Source organism: Podarcis raffonei, chromosome 9 (genome assembly GCF_027172205.1).
Source record: "Podarcis raffonei isolate rPodRaf1 chromosome 9, rPodRaf1.pri, whole genome shotgun sequence".
Taxonomy (NCBI): Eukaryota; Metazoa; Chordata; class Lepidosauria; order Squamata; family Lacertidae; genus Podarcis; species Podarcis raffonei.
In genome coordinates, this window is record NC_070610.1 from 39099137 (window position 1) to 39122676 (window position 23540).

The following is a 23540-nucleotide window of genomic DNA, read 5'->3' on the forward strand; positions in this document are numbered from 1 at the left end:
CACACATGGGACTGTACAGAGACCATGAAAAGAAGCATTGGGCCTTTTCAAGTAGCAGTGCTGCAATTATGGAATTGCTCTTCATGTAAAGACAAGCCAGTCCATGTTCCTGCTTATCCTTTTTTTTTTTGTATTGGTCTTTTAAATCCAAAGTTTTATTCTCCAGGTCAGCCTTTCTCAATCTTGGGTTCCCAGATGTTGTTGGACTACAACTCTCATCATCTATGACCACTGGTCCTGCTAGGGATGATGGGAGTTGTAGTACAAGAACATCTGGGAACCCAAGGTTGAGAAAGCCTGCTCCAGGTTTTAAGTGCTACTGCTTTGGTTCCATGCACCGGGCATTTTTTGCTGCTCATGTTTTTTAATATGTTTTATTTTAGTTAGTTCACATATTCATAGGTTTTAGAAATATTATATGCTGCCTGGAGTGCCTAAATGGAATAAAGTTTGCAAACATTAAATAAATAAACCACTAGTCAAAAACTGAGAAAGCAAAAGGTATTTCCCAGGAATTTTTAAAGGGCACATATTTAGCTAATGGCCCTAACATTGATATGTTGTCAAGGGCAACCTAAGAGTAAGCTTTCAACTTCAACAAAGAATAATTATTGTACCATCTCATCAACTGGTTTTGGAAGAAGCCTACTGTACAAAGAACTGGAACATTGCCTAGACAAGTTCTGTAGTTGTATAAAAAAAGAAGGCATTAGGGAAAGCATCGATCACACCTTCACAGTCAAGGGCACAACAGAAGTCAGTTATGCTTATACCTATAGATGTACACCATCCAACTGAATGTCCATGTTCAGACATTACTCTAAACTACACTGTATCATGACAGGAACAAAGATATTCCCTCCCCAGCAAGGCCATGAGGAGGTTGGAAGCGTCTACTTTCAGACATCCATAGGAACCACAACCCACAGGAAAATATTGGCCTGCCTGGAGGTCCAGTCTGGCCCACGAGGACATTTCCCCCGAACTACACACTGATGTCACTGGTGATGTCAGCTATGGAGCAGGACCTTCTCCTTTAAGCAAGTGGCAGATGTGCAAGCAGAGGAAAGATTAAAGGAGCCTGTACAATGAGGGCTTATTTGCCTCTCTGCACCTCTGCCTGCTTCAAGGAGAAGCACTTTAAGGCAGCCCCACTCTCCCATCTGAGCCTGGGAACTGCCTTAAAGTAAGCACTGTTCCAAGCAGTCTCTCCACCCCACCCTCTCTGAGACTGCCTCAAATAACACTGCAAAGTATTTTTGTGTGGTTGCCGTACCCCACTTTTTGCTCCTATTTCCTCTTCCTTTTTTAAATCCCGTTTTTCAGAGCAGTCTATGTTTAAATACAGTTATCCAGTTGACTTTTGGTCATGGGATAAACCTATTGGTCCCTTCCCCCTGCACCACCTCCTACACTGTACTGGAGGGTTGGGACACACACACACACCCTGCCAAATAATTGAGAAAAGCTGCTGGGGATTGAAGGCAGGGAGAAAAAGACTTATATCCAGTGCTTTTTTCTTTAAAAAATGTTTAGGGGGTACTCTCATTTTGACTCAAGTAAATCACCATTTTATAGTTCAAATCAGGTAAAATCAATACAGTAAATGGACAAAAGTACAAAGATTCACAAAATGTTTAGGGGTATGCATACCCCTGCGTCTCCCCCCAGAAAAAAGCATTGCTTATACCTTATGTTCCTCTCTTCCCCACCCCAACCCCAATCAGCAGGATTCCTTCACTGGATCAAAAGTTTTCTGTGGACAGAAGGAACCTGTCTGTCCACAGAAGGCAAAGTCTAGATCCAAGTAGTGGTGTGTATTCTTGATGTATATGGATTACTTCAGTATTCATTACTCTCTTTTGTTTGGCTCTCCTGTTTGTATCTACTGAAACTCAGTAGTTTCTGTTTTCCAGTTTCCAGTTTTTCTTCAAGAAGTATTTTTTTAACTCAACTAACCCTTTATTACCAGTTAATTTCATGACCTTTTTTTAGAAGGCTTTTTGTACCTCACTGAAGTAACACATCTGCATGCTTTGCAGTTTCCACCCCAACACTCCACTAAAGTGTTGTGCTCTGCTACTTCATTTCCCTGCTGCTTACTGACTACCTATACTCTCCACATGTCTACCATACTTCGTGCAATAAGTTATATGTAGAGTTGAAAAAATTAACTTCTAACCATGCAGGCTGTAGTCCTAACCACAGTTACACTGAAATATGTTCCATTAGAACAGAAGTGAGGAACTGGATTCCCCCACAAGCCAACTTTGAGCAGTGGTCAATACTAGCCACCTATCAATCACCTGTTATCATGACATCAGGTGACAGACAGCTGTCCAAGTTTAAAGGGGGTCACTGTAACTGCTGATCAGTGGTTACAGCTACCTCCTTTGTCAGTGTGCTGGGAAAATGCCTTCAAAGGGGCTTGCTGGAAATACTGATCACCAGCCATGCCCCTCACCAACTCGCTCTACACACTCAACTGGAATGGTAGTAATAAAGGTGTGAGGGGTCCAGAAACCTCTGACTCTTGGATGCCTGGAGCAGGGCCTACTGAGCGAAGGTAAAAGTCACATCCATTGCTCTGCCTACTTTGGCATCTGGCCTCATCTACTTCGCCTCAAGCTCCAACCACCACTGGCATGGAGGCCTCATAAGATTGCCCACAAGGAAATGTGGTCCTCACTTTTGCTACCAGTGTCTGAAATCAGTGCAACTACATGGAAATTTCTGGGTGCCAGGTTGGCAACCACAGTTTAAAAACCTCTGCCTTATGCCATAGTTAATACCATTTCCATTTCCACTGTGTGTTTTTTTCCTTCTTGCATACTTGAACTAGTGAATTGTTGTAAGGACAAACTACAGTGTAGTTAAGATCACAGAATTGTAGAATTGTAGCATTGGAAGGGACCCCATAGGTCATCTGGTTCAACCACCCTGGCAAATAGACATTCCATTGTGGCGACTGCAATCTAGATTCAAGATGCCATTTGGCACCTAGCTTACATACCCGAGTTTCTAACACTGACTGCTACAGGGAAAGTGATGGTGCTAAACAGTGGCCGCATAATAAACATTCCAAAATCAGATTCTTAAAAGCCTGGCATATTTGGATTCTGTGGAACTCAAACACTTGAGTTTCTCCTGAATGCTTGCAGCAGTCTAAACCAAGTTCATTAATCCATGTAGCTGCGCACACAAGTGCCTGTCCATCACATATTCTAATTAGTTTTTGTTCAGCTTGACAGTTGCAGCAATCTCCTCCCTTAGAGGAACTGCTGAGGTATCACCTATCCAAGGTTTGGAAGAGAGCTGGAAGGGAAAGATGAATACTGTACATAGTCAAAACAAAAAAAAATTTTCCTTCCAGTAGCACCTTAAAGACCAACTAAGTGCACACGAAAGCTCATACCAAGAACTAACTTAGTTGGTCTTTAAGGTGCTACTGGAAGGAAAAAAAAAAATTGTTTTGACTATGGCAGACCAACACGGCTACCTTTCTGTTACTGTACATAGGTTACAATAAATTTCTCAGTTTTTGCAGCAAAAATATGGGACTATTCACTTTCCCCCTAATTTCACTCCACTCTTAGCACAACTTGAAGTGAAGTACACGTGCAAAAACAAGGAATAGCTCTGATATTGTGCATTTGAAGTACTTCACATACATTCTAATCACCATCCTGCATTGTTGGTTAGTATTATCTCAAGATTACAGATGTCTGTGATGTGGAGGAGAAATCTCCACTCCACATACTTGTCTAAAGTCACTGAGGCAATGGCAAGGCAATATTAGAACTAAGGAATGTCCTGGCTCATAGCTCAGTTTAGGAGAGTCTATTACAGTCCAGCACCAATAACAGGCTGAATTTGAGGTGACTGGAGCAAGAGGGGAGAATACAAAGCAGCAGCAGAAACATGTATAATTCTGATTAGAAAGAAGGGCATCCTGCAAAGTGGGTACTGCCCCTTCCCCCAGACTGCTGTGCTGTCCTCTCCCACACAGACTATGTATTTGTTTTCTGCCTTTATACTACACCAAGACTACACCACTTGTGCTTTCTTTGCATTTGATTTTTGTTTTTGTTATATGCAGCTCCAGGGGCTACGAAATAAAAATATAGGACTGGTATAGTGAGACAGGGACTTCTCAACCCAGGAGTGGGGAACCTTTTTGGTTCCACAGGCCAGATCCTTATCAGGACTGCTTTCATGGGCCTAATTGGACATAATGGCACCATTATGATGTTAAATGATTGACAGGTGGGAGGTGTGCCCACTCCTCAAAATCCCTTGTGCAGGGTTTCCAAACAATGGACAGGGAGATGGCTATTGGGTGCTTGAAAACCTGAAGCAGTTTCAAAACCCTTCTACTGTTTGCAAAGGGCTTTCAGGCAGCTTCGGTGCTCCCATTTGGACTTCCCTCATGAACTCACTTGTGTAAGTGGCCATCCACAATCTATATTCTCTCAAACCCTTTCACATCTGCAAACTGAGGAAAGGAATACTATCTTCTTCCCACAGAAACTGGACTATTTATTGCCAGGGGGTATAGTTCCCAACAGTTGGAATGTTCATAGACATTTCTTCTCAAATTGGCTTAGCTAGTCAACACCAGAGGCTTCATAACCACAAAATATAGATAATGCATTGAGAATGGCCCATAACTCAGTAGTAGTTAGCATGCTTTGCATTCAGGAGGTCCCAGGTTTAACCCCTGAAATATCCAAAAAGAGCTGGGAAAGACTACTGCCTGAAAAACTGTCAGTCAGTATCCACTATACTGAGCTAGATGAAGCATTGATCTGATTCAATCAAGGCTGCTTCCTATGTCTGTGAAGTACTATAAACAATGCAAATATGCCATAAAATGCTAAATAATACTGCCCTGTTTAAGGCAGGATGGTTATTTTAGATAATGCTGGCCTAATAATGTCTTTAAGTAATGTATATATAGCATGTTTGAGTTGCCATATATAACAGATATGCACTGCAATGGAGACAATTCTTACATTTCCACCATGTTCAGAGTAGCACTGGTTGCTGAGGGCCAGTGACCTGACAAATTCAAAGAAGACAGGTTTAAACTAGATGAATTAACAAATCTGAACTGCCAGAGTATAAACTAAACACCACTTGATTGCAAACGATAGCAGAGTCACAAGTCTGAGCCCAGGATTAACTTTATGGATCCATTTTTAATACTTTTATTCCACCTTCCTTTTTCCAATAAATACTTAATTCAACATCAGTGTACAGTATTTGCTCGAGTCTAATGCCCCATCAAATCTAATGTGCACTTCAATTTTCAGAACCTTGAAACCAAAAAAGTATTTGTTGGTGAATGTAAATTTGCCATCAAATCTAATGTGCACCTTAATTTTCACGTGATTTGGCCAAAAAAGGTATGCATTAGATTTGAGTAACTACAGTAATTAAAAGTTACAATTCAGAAGTCAGCACAACTCATAAACCAATAAGCTTCATAACAGAGGTTATCAAAATACTGCCCTACCATCTGCTCAAACAATTCAATGAGAATTCTATGAAACATGTTCCCCAGATGTACATTCTCCCTACAGAGAAACAACACTTATGAGTCAGATAATAGCGCTAGAAAATCCCAGACCCCTAAACATTTGATTCTGCTGCCAGATACTGAAATATCTTTCCTGTCCTAACTAATGAAGTTCTCAAAGCAACTTCCACATATAGCACTTGTTCCACATCAACTTGAAGTAAAAGATACCTTTAGAATCACAGTTCCACAAGTTTTATGCAACATTTGTCTGCTTTGTATTATGCTATTGTCGTCTATGACTACCACTTTTTAAAATATTTCTAGACCTGAAATATTTTGCAAATGCCAACAACAACAAAATAACATAGGAATAGAAAAGTTACAAACAAAAAAATATGGTATACTTATAAACACATTACACAGTATTAGAGATACAATGGGGTTTTTCCACAGGCATCAATACCAAGCTCTCGAATAACTATACAGTGGTTTTAACAGAACACTGTTCAGTCGAGAACTGCACTTTTAATACAAGAATATATTTAAAAATAAATCTATATTATAGCATGTTCACAATTGCTGAAATACATAGTGATCACTGGCTAGCAATTTAACAGAGCAAACATATCTTTAGTTTCCTTGAATACCCTATTGCTACAAATGAATTCCTCTTTCAATGGAATTCTGACTTCAAAGCTCATTATGAAATCCAGTGAATTAATGATTCCCAGTGGATATGTGGCTTGCTAGAGAAATGCTCAGAGAATTACATCTACATAATGAAGGGGTTGATATAAACTACATAATGAAACCCCTTTTTAAGGGGTTGATATAAACTGCTTAGTCTCATCAACAGACAAAAACATAGCTCAACATGCCTTAAAAAATTATGCTATTTACCTCCATTCATTTTATACAGAGGTAATCACAAAACTAAAATCATTTCCTATTAAGATTCAGCTAGGAACATTCTCTATTAAGACTGATAGCCAAGTACTGCAGTGCTTCACTGACTTTTAGAAAGCGGTGTCTTCTAACAGATTTTTTTTCATCTGTTCATGATCTCCTTTGCTTTTTCTCTCATGCTGCTGCTTGATTCCTTGCTCACTAGCATTCTGTGGCCCAGGGCTGCTGCATTCATGCATCCTAAGAGTCTACCCCCATGGCTACTTCAGCCTTTATGACTTTGTTTCTATGCATACATTTTTACTATATCTCAATATCTTGTCATACTGTGCATATGTTCTTCCCCAAATTTTCTACTCAGCTCTTTCAATGCAACTCTTTCCATCACTCCCAATTACTCCTAGATGATTCATTGTAATTTACTTCCAGATAGTAGCAGCAGACATTTCTGAAGAAATTCTAATTGCCTTCTGCCAATACAAAATCTTTACATTCAATCCTTTCTAATATTGCTTCATATCAAATATTGTTTCATAATGCCCACTAGGTCATTTACACACCTTATTACTCATTGTTTATGTGCAGTATTAGTAATGGGTAACTTGCCTGTGTGAGCAAGGCACTACATCAGAGCAATCAATATGGGGACCTCCAGATGTTGTGGAATGAAATTCTCATCAGCTCCACTCAGAATGACCCATAGGCAGAGATGATGGGAGTTGTAGTCTACAACATCTAGAAGGCATCAAGCTGACTATCCCTGCACTACATATTACACACCACATGTAAAATTTTCATTGAACTTTAAATGTCACCTTATGTCAACTCAAAGCAGTATTTTCAAGTAGAGGGAGTTTCCAAATTCATCTAAAAGTCATTAAGTGATGGAAAGTCAATATGCTTTGGACTAGGACCATGGAAAACCAAGTTCAGATCTCTACTCTGCCACAAAGCTCACTAAGGCCAGTCACAGACTCTAAACCTAACATACCTCACACAGAGTTGTTGCAATAATAGAATGAATGGTGGGAAGAATCATACAGATTGCCCTTAATTATTTGAAGGAAGGATAAGATAAAAATAATGATGACATGATGACCAACAAAGTACTGTACACGGATATACAACAACCAGTATGAATCAAAATCTGTACACCTGCATTTGTCATAACATTCCCCAGAATATTATTCCCCCATGGTGTCAGGTGGTGGAGGGGATGTCTTTTCTTCTCACTCAATGTCCTGTCAAAATATGGTCTATTCAATCAATTATCATTTATCCATAAATGATATGCAATGAATCTCCTTTTCAAAACACTTCTCTATATGCAAAGCCAGCATATTGTGTTAAGATCTATGTCTCTCCATAGGATAATTATGATAGACTAAACCTTTGACAGAGTACTTGCAGTTGACATTAACAGTTCAGACACATCTCCAGAGTTGGACTAGTTTTACATAAATAGAAGAGTGAAAGAAAAACATTCCTCAAAAATATTGGCTAATGTGAACTGTTTCTGCTTTGTGCTATTTAAATTTCTTTTAAAACCATTATCATATTCCTTTGAAATTTAAACAGAAATAAAAGATTTGGCAGACAAATTCCACTCAGGTCAGCTATGCCTTCATCCCTATAAAAGTGATTTCTCTTGGTGCAAGTTACATAAGTAGATGAGCACCACCATTTGCCTGTATCCTACAGATGTTACTCAACAGTTGCTTTTTCTCTCCGGAACGCCAGTGGTACAGAGAATAAACTCAGCTGCTATAGAAACACTTTCATAGAAGCTTCCAGTTTACACTCACACTGATGTAAAAAGTGGCTATTGAAGACTTATGGTGAACAAGGTTCTCCAAATTGTGAGGATAGCCAGTGTCTGTGCACTGTCTACATGCTAATTAATTAAAAGGTTCTAATAACATGGAAAGTGACACTTTGCAACTACCAAGGGAAGAGGGAGCATAAATGTAAGAGGTACTGCTGTGCATTTTATGGGAAATAGAACTTGAGTACTCCATGAGCAAAGGAACAAAGTACATGGTACCTAACCCCCTTCACTTTACAATAAGCTCTGCCCCATAATTCCATCCTTCAAGCAAACCTTAAAGATAGTCTTAACAGAAAAATTGAGATGCTGTGTTTTTTAAGTTATGAAATTTAAACTGTATTAATCACTGCTCTAAGGCTGCAACTCTATGCATACTTACCTAGAAGACAGCCCCACTGAACTCAGCAAGACTTTTAAGTAAGCATGCCTAAGATTGTGCCTTTAATTGCTGTTTTTATCACATACTGTCTTATTGTGTTATAATGCAAGAACATTATTATTTTAGCATTTTAAACCACTTTGGGAAGTGTTTGACTCAAAGGCTATATAGGATTTCGCCAAATAAATAAAATGTGGTCTCACTAAAGAAAGAGCATGTGTGTAACACATTTCCTTCCTCATTCACAGCAGGTACATTTTTGGATGTCAGTCCCTAATGAGCAATATGCACACCTCAAGCAGAATGCCTTTCATTCCCACCCCCTTTTCATATTTAACAGATGAGGCAACCAATTTTCTAAAGATAGCACAAGGTCAGCTCTAGCTGATGCAGTGCAGAACATGCTTCATATATAAATGTAGAAAATCCAAGCTTCTGAATCCTACACAACTATAAATTTCACAACTATAAATTCAAAACCAAACACTAGATAGCTACAAAACAACATTAACTGATTCCAAATAGCTTTACCATTAGCTCCCCAAAATTAATTACTGACCAATCAAAGCAGTAATACTGTCCAAATGCAGAAAAGTTGCAAGAGTAAAGGGATACGTTTTGCACACAAGGATTAAACTCAGATCAGATGCTGAACACAATCTCAGAATGGCTTTTCTACCCTATCCAAGTTAACTGCCAGACCCACTATACAGGAATGGAAAAACAGGTTCTGTTGTATAGAAACTTCTTTCCACCTACCTTCTCAACAATAATACACACAGATAAAAGAATTGTATGCAGTACAAGGAAGCTTAAATAAATAACCTGGCAAAATAACAGGCAAAATTTGTTTGAGCATCTGATTGGTGTGGCTTCCAAGACTAAGTAAATGGTACACATTCTGGCACTCCACCATGTTACAGTCTTTGATCAAACAGACCCCTAGGTGTAAGCAAAATGTACTTCCACCTGCAAAGGGGATCTCCAAGTTCTACTGGGAAATAAGGAACATGAAACGTTTCTTTAGTTAAAGGAATGACTAACAACTTTGTGTATACTTTTAAAAGAACCTAATAGAGAGGCACATGGTATGTGCACTTTTGTTTGCTTTTTTCAATTGAGTACTGTATTACTAATATTGGATATTAATGCAATGAAAATCACAACCAAAAACAGTCTTGATGGGAACTTCTGAGGAGAAAACCATAATACTAGCAGAACAATTTTCCGCAACCTCATTCACTTGAAAATATTTGTTGAAACTTAATACAATGTAACAGCAAGAAAGTAAAAATAAATTGTATAAGTTCAGTGAGATCTTCAGGTAACTGAAAACATGAAGTGTTGGGCAACTTTTAAGCACAATGCTCAAAACACTTTATCCATCAGCATAGTTAGTCATGCAAGTTTACCAACAATTATCTTCACCTTCTTTTCCTACATTTGTTGATTTGTATCTATTTAAGTTCTCTTGTTGTCAGCACTTCCGGTAAATAAAGTGTTTCAAAATCATCACAACAGGACACAGATAGCCAACTCAAACCACAAAGTATGATTGTATACAACTGTTAAAATAACATGAGCAGCTAATAATTGAGAGCAGTCTTTTGAGGTCCTCTCCATTTTGTAACCAGGGACCATGCCACTAAAAACGTTATTACCATTCAAAGCTTAAAAGTCCAAACATTTTAATACATAAGATTTTATTATGTACACCACAAAGAGAATCAGATGCTTTATCAAAAGCACATTCTATTTCAGTACTCACGTGTGACACACTTTTATGCATGCTTAAAAACTGAGATACGCTCTCCCCCCCCCCCCCGCAAACTGAAATTCTTCCATGTTTTTCCTGCTGAAAAGGCTGAAGTTAGCAGGTGCGTTGGAATAGGTGGAACAAAGGGGTCAGTGTTCCAAAACCCTGAGAACTACTCATGGCTTGAACATTTGTGTCAATTAAGAGTTTCTTGCATGAAAGGATTTTAATTCAGCAAGTTCAAAAGCCTATGTCATAACATAACCAGCTCACAAAATTGAATCTAGAGAGTAATTGCTGCCTTCTTAATTCTACTAGCTCAATATAGTAAGAGAGATCTTGACAACTTTACTAGCAAGAACCAACCTACAGTAAACACAGCATGGCTGCCAAAAAACAGTTTCCTCAGGGCACATTCTCCCCTTTCCCTTTGTGATGTAATGTCATCACATACCTATTTCCCAATTCCTTCCACCTAATAATGTGGAGCAGTGAACGCAATATGAAAAACATGACATAATCACTTTGAGAACTTTACCAAAGGCTTCTCCACATCTGAACATTATTTAGCTCTTAATGCACTTTTCTCTCATTCGCATTAGACCAGAGTTGTCCACATTCATACAAAACTGAATTTGTTTTCCTGTTCATACCAGCAGGCATTCCCTTTTATGTTTGCCCCTGCCTTCTAATTTGTTGGTTCTATTATGTTGATTATCTACAGGGGTTGTGCACAGACAACTGCATGGACCTTATTTATACATCGCCACCAAGGAAGTATGCAAAAGCACAGTCAAGCAACTGTAAATTCTCAGCACACACACATTTGCAGTTTCCTGGTTTTGTGCAAATTTGAGGGATCAAAATATATGCTAGCTACTGTGTACAGTACTGCACTGGAAGCAGTTATGAGAAGGGACAGGGGGGAAATGAAAGCATTGGACAAGTACTGGGCACAGAAAGGGCAGCAGCAGAAAGTGATGACCGATCCACCCACACTGAAGCAAATAATCTGTGACTCCATGTGGAATATTCTAGAGCCCAATTTTCCCCATCTTATTATACTATCCCATTACTGGGTAAACTGAAATATACAGGGGAAAAACATTAAGACTGGTGTTGTTTGAGGGTAAAATTATATGGACCACACATGTTAAATGGGAACACAAACAACTGCAAATATACAACTCTGTGTGTGCAAACCACAATTCTAATTACTTTGGAGCTGTTAGATCAAGGATTGAGGTTGAATCCTGACAAGACAGAAGTACTGTTCTTGGGGGACAGGGGGCAGGCTGGTGTGGAGGACTCCCTGGTCCTGAATGGAGTAATTGTGCCCCTGAAGGACCAGGTGCGCAGCCAGGGAGTCATTTTGGACTCACAGCTGTCCATGGGGGCGCAGGTTAATTCTGTGTCCAGGGCAGCTGTCTACCAGCTCCATCTGGTACGCAGGCTGAGACCCTACCTGCCCGCAGACTGTCTTGCCAGAGTGGAGCATGCTCTAGTTATATCCCGCTTGGACTACTGCTATGCACTCTATGTGGGGCTACCTTTGAAGGTGACTCAGAAACTGCAATTAATCCAGAATGCGGCAGCTAGACTGATGACTGGGAGTGGCCACCGAGACAATATAACACCAGTCCTGAGAGATCTGCATTGGCTCCCAGTACGTTTACGAGCACAATTCAAAGTGTTGGTTCTGATCTTTAAAGTCCTAAACAGCCTCGGTCCTGTATACCCGAAGGAGCATCTCCACCCCCATCGTCCAGCCCGGACACCGAGGTCCAACGCCGAGGGCCTTCTGGCAGTTCTCTCACTGCAAGAAGTGAGGTTACAGGGAACCAGGCAGAGGGCCTTCTCGGTAGTGGCGCCTGCCCTGTGGAAAGCCCTCCCAGCAGATGTCAAGGCAATAAGCAACTATTTTACTTTTAAAAGACAACTTAAGGCAGCCCTGTTTAGGGAAGTTTTTAATGTTTGATGCTGTATTGTGTTTTTGATATTCGGTTGGAGGCCGCCCGGAGTGGCTGGGGAAGCCCAGCCAGATGGGTGGGGTATAAATAATAAATTATTATTATTATTATTATTATTATTATTATTATTATCCTTTTAAAAACCAGGATAACTAGAGTATAAAACTCTAGAGTATCAAGTCTGTGGTAAACATCTCAATGATTGGGATGATGTGCCAACCAATGATGTCAATCTACTAACATTGTTAGTCCTTTACTTTTATCCTATACATTCTTTATTCATTAAAGAAGTACTGAATGCAAGATAATTTCATTTTGCTTCAAGTTTTAGCCTCCAAGGCCACAAATGTAGTGATCTGCCAAGAACAAGAAAACCAGGGCGGCAGCAGTCCCCAATAACCTTTCAGAAACTGGTATTTCTTGCCTGTATGTTCAACTTTATTTTTAAATAAAAATTGCCTACAAAGAAAGGAAATAGCAATGGTTTTTAAACTCATCAGGATTTGAATCCCAACATATGCTCTTGAAATTTACTTCAAATACATGAAATTTATGACAAAGAAAGATTGTGTGGAAATTGTGCCACTGAATAAAGTGAGACTTCCTTCCAGGTAGCCCTACAAAGAAGAAAGTAATATATTTGAACAAAATAGGCATCACTGCATTCATTTTGGTAAGTCGTTTATCATTTACTTTCTAAATGGTAAATAAACCAGAAGTGTGCATACACACGAAAGCTCATACCAATAACTAACTTTGTTGGTCTCTAAGGTGGTACTGGAAGGATATTTATTTATTTATTTATTTATTTATTTAAATTTTATTTTGCTTCAAACTGAGTCATGCGAACACGTAAACTTATCAAAAGGATTATGTGAGAGACTATTTATTTCTATAAAGGTGACCTACAACCCCAATCCATATATATTTTGATTTCATTACCATTTCAAGGCTTTTCTGAATCAGCTTACAACTTTCTACTTTATAGCTCCACCAGGTTCTACAGTCATAGAGCTACCTATTTCAAGTTTTAAAACAGAACATTCCAACACACCCTGAGTTCTGGAAAGGGACAAAAAGCTGACTCACCTTTTTAACCGTCCAATTCTATGTACAATAAGCCCAAAACTTACGTGGGGGTTACATTGTGGGGATCGCACATACAGCCCAAATCGTGTATAGTCAAAACACATTGGGTTCAATGGCAGGTGGGATTGCCAAAGTCTTTTTCCTGGACTCCCACCCCCTTTCCTTTCTTTAAATATATATAGAGAGAGAGAGAGAGAGAGAAAGCTGAATGCACACAAGTTAAATGAGTGCAAGTTGTGGGCTTACTGTATGTCTACTCTAAGGTAAGTACAATTGTCAGCATGCTATATTACATCATAACTTTTTCTGCCAAAACATAAACGAACATATGTTCATCAACCATTGCTTATCTATCTCCTGCTTTCATTTGCTCCATTGAAACACACTATGGACACAAATCATTTCCCTTCAGATGTAGCACTCAAATGCAGACGATTTCCACAGTGTAGCTGAAGTCCTCCCCACTATACATACACATAAGCAGTTATATGGGCCATTAGGGGAGAACAGTAGACCTTTGAACACCTGCCACATCCCATTCAGCATTCTCCCTCTATCTGGTGGACAGAGAAGCAAAATGGTGGGTTGGATGGAAAGATGGTAGGTGTGCACTGGCCCTACTATTCTCACTGTCACGCTGCCTGTCTGAACACAGGTAGAGGAGAAAACAGATCTTGTCAGTCTAACAGGATTCCTCTGCATGTGAGAGTGCATTGTATCCACAGTGGACTAGATCATGTCTGAAATTTCCAAGATATATTCAGGGTTAAAATGTGAATTCTAAATTGTTAAAATACACACATACACATACACATTAGGGGGAAATACACCTATGGGGAAATAAAAAGATACACATAGGGGATATCTTCCACATGTTTTGCCTTCATCATTAATACTTTATATGCCACATCCTGCTCACAATCCTGGCCTGACATGTTGTTAGTCATGCTGCAGTGGCACAAAGGTTAGGAGCCCCTTATCCCCATTAATTTCAGGACTGACAATTTAGCCATATTTAAACACTGAGACTGTTCAGTTTGTACCAAACAGTGATAAAAGGCAAAATATAAATCTGGTTGAAAGGTTTCTCTATAAAAACAGTATGAAATGAACAGACTCATATATCTGAACTTAGGTAAACCATCTGAACTTAAGTAAACCAAGAACTTAGTTGACTGTCTTAAAGATGCACTGAAATAGTCTTACAGTGCAATCCTATGCATGTCAATTTATGAAACTTAATCCAGGTAAGTGTACATAGACTGTAGCATTAGAGGCACCTACCGAGACAGTGCAAGATTGAAAAGAAATAACTGAAATAACTCTGTACCGGTAGTTATGCAAGAGAAAGTTTAATATTGAAATAGCAAGTGAAATCACAATAAGGGTAAAGTATCATCCTTTATTCCGTTGGTAAAATCCAAAACAAAATGAACAAAATGTTTCCAGTGTTGCCAACCAAGTGCATTCCCTTCAGTCTGAATTTTTCTTTTAAACTAATATAAAAGGCCAACTGGGGCCTTACTGATATAAGCTACCTTTTAAAGCATGTTGCTACAGTGTTTTCAGTCTGCAGATACATAAGGTTGCAGTGCTAATGCAGTCCTAGTGTTCTGGATTTAGCTTTCTGCACCATTTATGTTGGCCCTATCTCTACACTAAAGCTAATTTTTTTACTGTGTCACTTCTTTCCTTTAAAAAAAATATATATGGCAGCAAGGCAATAAAATAAAGTTCACTTTATTTGGCACAGAACACAGTTACCCTAGCCTAGTGGACTAGATGATGCTGAAATCCAGCCAGTTTTCTTGCTGCTGACCAACAGTTTTCCTTTCCTATCATTCCAATATGCAAGTCAGAGGCCCATTAATAAAAATGCAGCTTTTCCTGGGCCTTACTACACACAACCAGAACTCCAGGGAACTGTGTAAATATAGTCACAGTTAAAAGGTGAAGCAAGGACATAAGAACATTCCACTCAAGCAAGATAGTAAAAACCAGTAACAACATTCATTAAAAAAGAAAACAACTAAGATATGGTTTGACTCACATCCAAACCATAAACACCAGATGTGTGTGTGTGTGTGTGTGTGTGTGTGTATGTATGTATTCATGTGTGTGTGCGCGCACGCGCACGAGTATGCACATGTCTGTGTACTCCCATTGTTCTAGGTGCATTTTGTGACAGGGAATTTCATTAACACGAGCAGAATGGAAGGGAAAGAGGACCTTTTTCTGCCTTCCCACTTCCAGCTACTCTCTGAAGACTGGAGAAGAGACCCTCTTAAGAATATTGGGGGAGGGTGGGCAGGGAAAAGATTAGACTATGTGAAAAGTGAGCATAATATTTTAGCTGCAGTTCATTCATTTTCAGCTCTGTATTCTTGCTATCAAAAAAGTGTACTTAGACATTTCATTGTTTCGCCCATAATCTAGGTTTAAGGTGCCATTTAGCTCCTAGCTTTCCTATCAGAGTTTCTGACACTGCCTAGTGCAACTTGTTAATGGTAAGGGTTTAAGGGTGAGTCATCTCAAAATCAATTAATTGGATTTGTGCACAATTTAAAACTTTAGCCTAAAAAGGACCCCAGAATTGCCCAACAATCATGGAAATACATGGCAATACAGACCCCTTAGAAAGCAAGACAGATGGCACTAACTCCAACAAGCAAACTAACACCATAAAGCATTAGCTATTGAGTCAAGGCTATATAGAGGGATCAGGTTTGTGTTTTTTTTTTTTAAAGCTAATTTATCTTTTAACAATTGGCACTAATAACCCATACAGTCACTGTTCCAAATCAGACAGAATCTGTTCACAGCTTAGCACAACCTTAAAAGGGTTATCCTATCAAAATGTACTCTATGAGCCTCATCTTCCAATTCAGATCCTGTTTACCAAGAGCTAATAATCTGACAAAGAAACCAAGCCAATTCCTGACATTCCACAGAACCAGGCCAGAAATGAAATGTACAGATGGATAAAAAAGAAAAACACTTATCACATTGCTGGAGAAGTTCATTGCATTTTTGAGCAACATACATCTGCCAGAAGTACCACAAAGCACTGTGGATTAATAAAAATATGGCAAAAACAGTAAGGAAAGAAAGCAGATGAAATAAATGATTTGTTCTTTCAAGTTAGGATGTGGAGCATCCTAGACAACAAGCTTTTTTGCATGACATTATAAAATATGCCCCAAAAAGTATTTTATCTAAATAGTCTCTTCCTAGGGAGAATCACTGGCATACTTTACAATGGGTATCTTAAGCACCACATGCAAAGGAGACTACAGGTTATTGCACCATTATCTCATTGCAATCACAAGCCAATACACCAAATGATATATCTCAGTTCCTTTACAGCAGAGCTCAAAAACCTTACCACAATAAACAAATCTAAATGCCACTACACCCTAACATTGTAATAAGTGTTGCACTTAGCTTGTTCATTAAAGGGTGTTTTGTTTTTGTTTTTTAGCATAGCTATTCAGAAAGCAATGTTGTGGAAATCCAATATCCAAACTGAGAGGGGAGAGATTTTAAACCACAGTGCTAACCGCCCCCTGCCCCCCCCAAGATTAGGTATGAAGCTATCAACCTACTGAAATGAATGCTCAAGTCAAATTTAGCAGCAGAGAAGGGTGAAAGACTAAATTAAGCATCCATCTTAATACTAGCACCCATCTAAGGGGTTACAATCCTGGTGGAGATAGGGGGAGGGGAGCCTAGTGATAGTGTTGTGAATGAATGAGAGAAGCTTTTCTTCCCGTAAGTAGAAAAGGGATTAGAGATATCTGAAAACAGCAGATTAGCTGATGTATCTCTCTGTGTAGACAAGAGAAGGAATCTAAAGTAACTCAGTTGTTTGGAGGAGAAGGAGGGGGGCGTTTGGGGAAAACATACACACTTTTCTAAGAGCCAGAGAATGCCATTCAATTCTAACTACGTTGGCCAGGCAGGCGGGCTGGGTGTGTGTGTGATGATACCCACCCGTCACCCTTACAATCACTTAACATCACAGCTCTGTTGACATAGGTGGCTATGACATTTTTTAAAATAAAGGAACACGGAGTGAACTCGCCGCCCGCGATTGTGCCAACAGAGACATCATATTCGATGCATTATATCTCATTTATGGGGCACTGGGAACTCATACTGAGAAGAGCTCCCTATACGTGTAGGCCGAGTTGGCGTGGGGAAACGCAGGGGAAGAAAGGGGTTGTTTATGGCTGGGCTCTCCTCTCGACGAGAGACAGATAAATTATCCCCAAATGAGATACATGGCGAGGGTGGCGGGGGTGAGGAGTGAGAGAGAGAAGAGTGGGGAATACTGTATTGCAAGACCAGCAAGAGGAGATTGAGGTGAATTTCGAGGGGAAGCTGCTCGGGGGTGGAGAAATACCTGGGGGCTCCTGTCGGCCGGGTTTTTCATGACCGCCTGGCGGAAGCTGTTATCCACGTAGGACGCCATCTCGCCCCTTCTCTGCTCCGGGCCGAACGAGGCGCCCCGGCCCCTCCGCTCGTCTCCTGCCGCTCACCAGCGCCTATTCCTGGCCCCGAGGCGAGGCGGGCTTCTCAGAGCCCCCAGCGGCGGGCGCCGAGAGGGAGTTGGGGGAGAGAGGCGGCTCCCGCTGGCCGCCCGTCACTCACTCACTCGGGCCGCCGCTCTTTCCTCCTCGGCGGCGACCAGCCCCTCGGCCTCAGCAGCGCCGCCGCCCGGTCGGGGCCTGTTGCCGGCAGCAGCAGCAGCGACTCCCAGTTCCGCCTCTGCCGGGCTGCCCGGCACTGTCTTCGGCGTCCTCGCCGCCGCCGCGGTCGTCGTCTTCGCCCTGCTTCTCCCGCCTCAGCCGCCGCCGCATCCCCTCAGGCGGCGGGGCGGGAAAGGGGCCGCCGCGTCCTGGCCGCGCTCGGGCTACGTCTCCGGCCTGGGGAGGGAGGGAGGGAAGGGGCGGCGGAGCTGTGCCTGAGGGGAAGCAGAAGGAGGAGTGTTGTGGTCGGGCAGGCCGAGGCTCACGGCGGGAGCGGCCTCCAGCGCTCGCTCGCGCTTTGTGCTGCTGCAACCATGGTGAGGAGACGGAAGGAGGGAGCAGCGCCCGGCCACACCGGCAGCAGCGGCAGCGGCGGCGAAGACGACGAGGAGGAGGAGCCGCACCGCCTCAGGTTCCCGCCCCTCGAGCCCTGCTGGTCTCCTCAGCCGCAATGCAAAGCGCCGCCGCTCTCCTCGCAGCGGGGTTCAGGCCGCGCTGCCACAAAAGACTCCGGAATGCCTCGCTCCCTCCGAGAGCCGCGCTGCTTCTTATCCCTCTTCCTCGCCTTGTTGTGGTGTTTTGTTTTCTTCGCGCGCTGCCTGGTAGTAGCCCGCTATGGGCAGCCTTGCAGGCGCGAACTTCGCGGGAGGAGGGGGGGAACTCAACCGCTCTCGCTTGGGGAAGTTTTCGGCAATAAGAAGCCGCTTTCCAGCTTCATTCCGCGGACTGGCAATGCTCCGCTTCACCCGCCACTAGCACGCGCTGGAAGAGGCGGACCCTTGCGAATGGGTTTCTGAAGAGGTTCTCTAGTTTCTGGCATCAGCGGGAGCCACGTGAGAGCCGCTTTGCAGCCTGCGATAACCCCATTCCGTTGAGATATGTTGCAAAGGTGTTGAGAGTGCTCTACTGGTCGAAGGGGGGGGGGTGTTAGTGCCAGTGTCAGTGTCAGAATGCCAACAATAATGAAGCAGGAGGAAACCTGCGGGATGAAGGCCACCCACATGGTTCCTGGATCGACGAATGTTTCGCCACCCTGCATCAACGTTCAGGGGCAGCATCCTCCCACCTCTTTTAGCTGCACAACAACACTGGGAGGCAAGGCTGAGAGAGAGGGATTGGCACAGGGCCGTCCTCTGACTTCTTCACCCAGTCAGCTGCTTCAGTGAGTGGTTCTGAACCTAGGACCTAATCCAGCAGTCTAAAATCCTATACTGGCTCTCTCAAGTGTTCACACAATGGTAGAGAAAAAACACCAGCAGTGAGGTGTGCAAATGGGACTTATTGTGCCTCTTGCAGGATTTGCCACATGCCTCTCTAAATTTGTGTGTGTGTGTTCTGTGACCATGGCAGTTTCTCCAGTTTGCGCAAAGAGGTTGGCGAACTGTGGGAAATCGGCTGCTGGCATGAACATTGGCTATGTCTTTAGTTGAACTGGTCGAACTAGATCTTACAGGCAGGTAATGGGGAGTTCCCATGTGAAAACAGTCTCAGGAATATATGATATGTTTACAAACAATGAGCTGGAAGGGACCTTGGAGGTCCAACTCTGTGTCTAACTCTTTGCTCAATGCAAAGTCTGCCATGCAAGATGCAATTATAACATCCCTGACCGATGGCCATCCAGTCTCTACTTAAATACCAACAGCAAGAGAGAGCCCAGCACCTCTTAACAGTGGAATAGCACACTTGCCATTAGGAAGCTTCCCCTGCTGCCCTGCAATTTCCACTGTTATGTCTCATGATGCCCAATAGTGAAAGAGAGAGCAAAGTCTGCTCCATGTTCTGCATCATAGTGCTTCATATATTTGAAGACCACTGTGTCCTTAATCTTCTCCAGGATAAACATACTCAGCTCTTATAACTCTTTGTCACATGACTTTGTTTTTAGACCCATGCTGGTCACTTTCAGCTGTACACATAGCCTTCTTAAAATGTGACCAGAACTGAGCACATGACTTCAGATGTGGTATGACCAGCACACGATAGAGAAGAAATACTACTCCCCATGATTGGGACACTGCTTTTGATTGTGCAGTCTACTCTTTATTTATTTCGTTTTTTAACTAGAGAGAAAGAAAGAGAGAAAAACACCTGTCACACTACTAGCTCATGTCCAGCTTGTGATCCACTAAGGCACCTAGATCCTTTTCACATGGATAGACCAACTATTTAAAATAAAATGTAGGAGATTGTTCTTCCTGTATGATGTCTTCATGCATGATTTTCCTCATGCCTCCCTAATTCTATAGTGATCCATGACATCAAGAGTCCAAATGACCACCTCCTCCTGAGCTAAACATTGTTCTTCAGACCCTGAGATGAAGCCTATCCTTGGCTGCTTTTGTATAGTTTATACCACCAGAAACCTAGCTTATAGCTTATTAGCATTTACCTTCTGAAACTTAGTTCTGCAAATCCCTTTATTATGCCTCAACATCTGTACAAGTTCCTAAATGTGCAAATAAGGCATATGCTCTCTTTTGTTTTGGCAGAACTATTTTGCACCACCTCAATCAGTGAAGCTAGAATGCATTACCGTGCCCTTCCCTAACTTTCAAAGGAGGTTTTCTTTGTGGCATCTAAGACTGGTGCTCTTTGAAAGCAATTCCAAAGCCTTGTTGGATAAACAGATTGCTTATAAACCTCTTGATTTTTTTAAAAAAAGAAATCATCCAAACGGTGTACTGATAAAATTCTAGGTAAAACTTGGCTAAAATCCATGAAAACAAATAGTCACAAAACCATAATTAAATCAATAAAAATTAAAAACAAATAGCACTTACCTTTATAGCGTGCTTTAGAGGTGTTCAGAGTGCTTCACATTCATTATCCTGTAATCCTTACAAAAGCTTTGTAAGATAGGTTTATAAAGTTTATTACCTTTATATTGCATATGCAGGAGAAGGAAGTGCTAAGCCTAAGAAAGAGTGACTTGTTTCAAGTGAGTGCATGGTAGAGGCAAAATTCCAAGTAAGTATTTCCTAGTTTGTCAATCATCTCTTAGTTGGCTGTCCTATATTAACTATAATCATGCTACTCATGCAGTTTTCTGAATTGTTATTGGCATCTGTATGTCTTGAAAGACAATGGAAGAGTGTGCCATAGGGGGTAAAGTCAAATCACTGGAGAGTTACAGTGCCTGCTGTGGCTGTAGAGAGCAATATGGGAGGGTAAAGGTAAAGGTAAAGGTAAAGGTACCCCTGCCCGTACGGGCCAGTCTTGACAGACTCTAGGGTTGTGCGCCCATCTCACTCAATAGGCCGGGGGCCAGCGCTGTCCGGAGACACTTCCGGGTCACGTGGCCAGTGTGACATCGCTGCTCTGGCAAGCCAGAGCCGCACACGGAAACGCCGTTTACCTTCCCGCTAGTAAGCGGTCCCTATTTATCTACTTGCACCGGGGGGTGCTTTCGAACTGCTAGGTTGGCAGGCACTGGGACCGAACAACGGGAGCGCACCCCGCCGCGGGGATTCGAACTGCCGACCTTTCGATCGGCAAGCCCTAGGCGCTGAGGCTTTTACCCACAGCGCCACCCACGTCCCTAATATGGGAGAGACATGCTTTATTGCAGCTGGGGTAGATGAAGGTGTCTGTTTTTGCTGATGCAGATGCACCATTGTTATTTAGGCTTATGATTAACAGCAATAAAAGTTAACAATATCTTGCATGTGAGGAGATACAACAAAACCAATAATAAAACAACAGGCTCTGTGCACTAGCTATGGGACCCAAAATTTGCAGGGCAAATAGTATGTTGGGCCCATATTTTGAGGGAGGGAGGGAAAGAGTATGTCATTCTCTTGGCATAGCTACTTTTCTCACTCCCCCCCCCCTAAGTTCGCCCACAGCTGACAAATGTCTTTGCAGGAGAGCAAAAGCAAATTTATAATACAATTTAACACCTCATTTTGTATTATGTAATGGATTTTGCTTGTATTAAATTGCTTAAACACTTACATTTGTGCTTGCCATAGCACTGCACATTACCATAGATGCTTAAATAGTAATTACATTTGTTGCAGCAACACTTCTAAGCAAGGTGCAAGTCTGTTAACTGCACTTCCTTGCCATAAACAATTTGTACTTTTTATGCCCTGGCCTGTTACAGAAACAGTCTGTAATGTTAAGGAAGCGCATAACAATCACTTGATGATAGTCTAGCACTAGTGCAAGTTAATATGTAATAATAAGTAAAATATATGTAGGAAATATGGTTTTGAAAAGATGGTCCTTAATTGGCCGGCTCAGTTTCTCCATACAAAATCTTTATCCCATTGCATACATAGAAAAATAAAGTTTAGTATGATATCCAAGTCCAAAGTTTACAAAACCTCTGGCTTCCCAAGACCACTGCAAAAAAAAATCTGTGCATGAGGGACAAGGCGGCGAGGGTTTGCTGTAAGAGATCACAGCTACCTAACCCACCAGTGCTGCCAAGTGCAAGCTAGGAGTGAGTGGGTAGGGGAAACACAGCACAGGCGTGGAAAGCAGATGGTCTCAAGTAAATCCAAGCTTTGTTATCCGAGGCTCACCCCAGGCCTTTGCCTCAGAATCACCTTCTAATATGGCCATCTCTCTCCTCCATACAGCCTCTCCACTATATATTTAATGCCTCTTCTACTTCTTTCTTCCGTTAACACAGGTTCCAAGCTCCAGCTTTAGGGCTTTAAAAGTAAGCATCAGCACTTTGCATTAGGCTTGGAAGTGAACAAGGAATCAGCCAAGCTCTTTTAAAACTGGCAAGCTGTGATCCAAAGGAATTTTACCAGTTAAAAATACAGGGAGCAATATTCTTAACTGGAGCTTCTGAGCCATCTTCAAAGGCAGCCCCACATAAAGTACATCATAATCTAACCAAGAGGTTATTGGAGTGTAGATTACTCTGGATAGAGTACAGTATATCTTCATTCTATTCATTGAGGGGTTTTTTCTTGTTCACTTCTTCCTGTTGCTTTCCTGACTTTGACATATTTAATGCATGAGCAGCTGAAATATTTTTCTGAGTAAGATTGTGGAGCAACAAGATGAGCAAGAGAGGCAGTAAATACTCTAGAAGGACCTTGACCATGGAGAAGAGCAGACCTGGGGCCAGTGATCAGCCAAGACAGGCACTGGTGCACAGTGCCAGAGGCTCAGAAGGGCCCCTCACTAGCCTGGCTTGGCAGTTCCACCACTTCCTCCTCACCAGGCCCCTAGTGACTGGGTTTCATTCGTTTTTTCTTTTTCTTCAGCAGTCTTATGAAAGATGTCCTGGGAAGAAGAAGGGAAACAAAGGCCAGAACCATCTTGGCAGGCGGGCTGAATAGAGAATAGGAGAGATGCCTTGGGCTCCAGGGC

The 23540-nt window shown here is 41.8% G+C and overlaps 1 protein-coding gene across 6 annotated transcripts in view; it reads right to left on the reverse strand.

The window, feature by feature from the left end:
* Nucleotides 1-18148, reverse strand: part of RAPGEF2 (Rap guanine nucleotide exchange factor 2) — a 155755-nt gene extending 137607 nt beyond the window's left edge. For all 6 annotated transcript variants that reach the window (XM_053402966.1, XM_053402963.1, XM_053402967.1 and 3 more), the window contains exon 1: nt 17858-18148. In XM_053402966.1, coding sequence (XP_053258941.1) covers nt 17858-17926 — 69 coding nt within the window. In that variant the 5' untranslated portion in view covers nt 17927-18148. The remainder of the gene's footprint in view (nt 1-17857) is intronic.
* Nucleotides 18149-23540: the final 5392 nt, after the last annotated feature.